At 50.6% G+C, this 3084-nt stretch overlaps 1 protein-coding gene across 1 annotated transcript in view; it reads left to right on the top strand.

Annotated features, from left to right (window-relative positions):
• LOC107104265 (rap guanine nucleotide exchange factor 1-like) overlaps positions 1-3084 on the top strand; it is a 25972-nt gene that overhangs the window by 18274 nt on the left and 4614 nt on the right. Inside the window, 3 exon segments of the mRNA XM_015404234.1 lie at positions 410-476; positions 2042-2374; positions 2465-2649. Of these exon segments, the coding sequence (XP_015259720.1) occupies positions 410-476; positions 2042-2374; positions 2465-2649 (585 nt within the window).

Below are 3084 nucleotides of genomic sequence, written 5' to 3' on the forward strand. Positions count from 1 at the left end.
GGTTCAGTGTTTCAGCGTGATTCAGTGTTTCAGCGTGGTTCAGTGTTTCAGCGTGATTCAGTGTTTCAGCGTGATTCAGTGTTTCAGTGTGGTTCAGTGTTTCAGCGTGATTCAGTGTTTCAGCGTGGTTCAGTGTTTCAGTGTGTTTCAGCGTGATTCAGTGTGATTCAGTGTTTCAGTGTGGTTCAGTGTTTCAGCGTGGTTCAGTGTTTCAGTGTGTTTCAGCGTGATTCAGTGTCCTCCTTATAGAGCAGGAGAACCACTTTCTATCACCATCTGCAAACATGAGAAGGTTTGCTGCCTTCAGAGCAGATCTCTGGTTCGATCGGTCTGTTTTTGACATCTCAGCCTGTGAGCTTCACCATCATGTGTGGTTTTTATAGTTAACTGGGTGGTTTGTGTGTTTCAGGACGACAGCTTCTGGAAGCGACTCTCTTCTTCTTCTGCTGGCTCTGCGGCCAACACCTCGCTCTATGGTAACACCCCCACAAACACCAGAGTGTCTCTGAAACCTGAACTCAGTGTCCTCACTTTGCTGGTGAAACACCAGAAACGGTCCTTACTAAGCAGCATAAACAGGAACACACACACACACACACAGACATCCAGGCCGTGTGACATCACATCCTGTCAGCAGCCACTTCTTCCCTGTAGCGTCTGCTGCCCCCTGCTGGTCACAACCTAGCACTGATTTCAGGAAGGTTCTGTCTTCAATCTGGACCTGAAACAGGAACCAAAACCAGACTGAATGCATGGAGCATGGTGAAAGTTCACCAGAACCTCCTGCACAACCTTGAGGATCTGTACTGGATCCGGTTATGGAAGGCAGTCCGATCCATCTAAACCAAGCTGCCGGTTCCATCAGGTTGGAGCTGTTGGACCAGGATCATCAAACCCACTAACTTCTTCATTATCTGATCAGCTCTCACGTCCGTTCAATAAGAGAGCATGGTCATGTTGTAAATCAGGGGCACTAGGACCCTGTTCAGCGTACATGCCTGCTGTCAGTGACCGGCTGGTGGCGGTGCGGGCTATAGTGAACCAGGACTGGGCTGGACAGAAAGGTACTCTTTCATTCAGAACAGATTCGTTGATAGATGGATGGAAGATGATTCTTTGATTGTAATGTTAAACATGAAGCTGACTTCATTCCCAGTCTTTTATTTAAACCTGTTAGTGGCCATCGATTAAAACTCTGGTCTACTGTGGTCCGAGGGCCCAGAGAGGACGGCTGTGATTCAGTCTGACTGTTCAGAACCACAGTAAACATTTAGCTCTCAGCTAGCAAGCTTTAGAGCACTAAAGCATCCTTCCTGGGCTAAGCCCCTCCCACTATGGGTCCTAGGGTTGTCCCTGCTGGAGCAGGTCAGTTAGAACCACTCTGGGAGTTTAATGATGCAGGTTTCCTCGCCAGTTCTGGTGGTTCCTGGACTCTTGGTTCTGGATCAGTCCAAAAGCAGGAGAAGCAGGTTCTGATTGGAGCAGTTGGACCTGTTAGAGCGGTTGAACCGTTTGGACCGGGTGGAATAGTTTGGACCGAGTGGACCGGTTAGACTGGGTGGACCAGTTGGACTGGGTGGACCAGTTGGACCAGGTGGACCGGTTAGACTGGGTGGACTAGTTGGACCGAGTGGATGGGTTGAACCTTTTGGACCGGGTGGACCGTTTGGACCGGGTTGAACAGTTGGACTGGGTGAACCAGTTGGACTGAGTGGACCGGGTGGACCGGTTGAACCGTTTGGATCGGGTTGAACAGTTGGACTGGGTGGACCAGTTGGACCGAGTGGACCGGGTGGACCAGTTGGACTGGGTGGACCGGTTGAACCGTTTGGATTGGGTTGAACAGTTGGACTGGGTGGACCAGTTGGACCGAGTGGACCGGGTGGACCAGTTGGACTGGGTGGACCGGTTGAACCGTTTGGATCGGGTTGAACAGTTGGACTGGGTGGACCAGTTGGACCGAGTGGACCGGGTGGACCAGTTGGACCGGGTGAACCGGTTGAACCGTTTGGACCGGTTTCTGATTCTGTCTCCTTCTCAGACGACGATCCAGACTATGACTTCCTGCACACGGACCTGTCCTCCTCGGAGAAGCTCCCCCCACTGCCCCCCGCCCTGCCAGAGAAGAGGCGTCGCAGCACCACAGGTGAGGACACACCTGTCTGTCCTCCTGCTCCTGTCCCTCCTTACAAGCCTTGTCTCCTCCTTGTAGGTACCACAGGTCTTCTCAATACGTCCACCTTTGAGTTTGACTCCGCCCACGCAGAGACACCCTTAACCAATAGTGATGCCATCATAGACCCTGATGTCCCCGTGTCCTCACCCCTGTCCCCCAGTAAGACGCCCCCTCCCCTCCCTGAGAAGAAACGACACAGTGAGTAAAAACACAGCAGCTGATTGGTTGAAATCAAAGGTCTTCTAATCGTCTGTTCCCCGTCCTTTGTCCTCTGTCCTCTGTCCTCAGTCCATCAGTACCTTCAGTTCTGTTCGTCCTACACCGACCAGTCTGCGCTTCTCCTCTATCAGAAGTACAAAGTCAGGCAGCGAGGCCAAGACTCCACCCACCCACTGGTTTCCCAGACGACAGACTCCACCCCCTCTGTGGACCAGCTTCCTGCCCCAGCTCTACCACCAAAGAAGAAGCAGCAGGTGAAGGCAGAACCCCAGAGGTTCCATTTAGGTTCTATTGACCCAGAGGATCAATCAGAGGACCTAAGTGGTTCTGGACCACTTCTAGAACCTTTAATTGATCCAGTGTAGAAACAAACGGAGGACCACCTGATCAGGAAGCTTCTGATAATCTGGAACCAGAACCTCTTTTTTATTTCTAGTTGTTCTGCAGAGATTCCAGAAAAGTTAAAACAAGTTAACAGGAATAGTGTTGAGTTCCAGGCTTTATAGAGTGGACCAACAGGCTTTGTTTCTGTTTAGGAAAAAAACTAAACTAAAACTAAATCCCAGAATATTTCAAACCAAACAGACCCTGAAACACAGACCAGTTCATCCTAAAGACCTAATCTGAGCAGAGTGTCTGCAGTTCAATGCAGCGAGGAATGCTCTGATCTTTATATTGGAGAAAACAAA

This window comes from Cyprinodon variegatus, unplaced genomic scaffold (genome assembly GCF_000732505.1).
Source record: "Cyprinodon variegatus isolate N-32 unplaced genomic scaffold, C_variegatus-1.0 Scaffold1672, whole genome shotgun sequence".
Classification (NCBI taxonomy): Eukaryota; Metazoa; Chordata; class Actinopteri; order Cyprinodontiformes; family Cyprinodontidae; genus Cyprinodon; species Cyprinodon variegatus.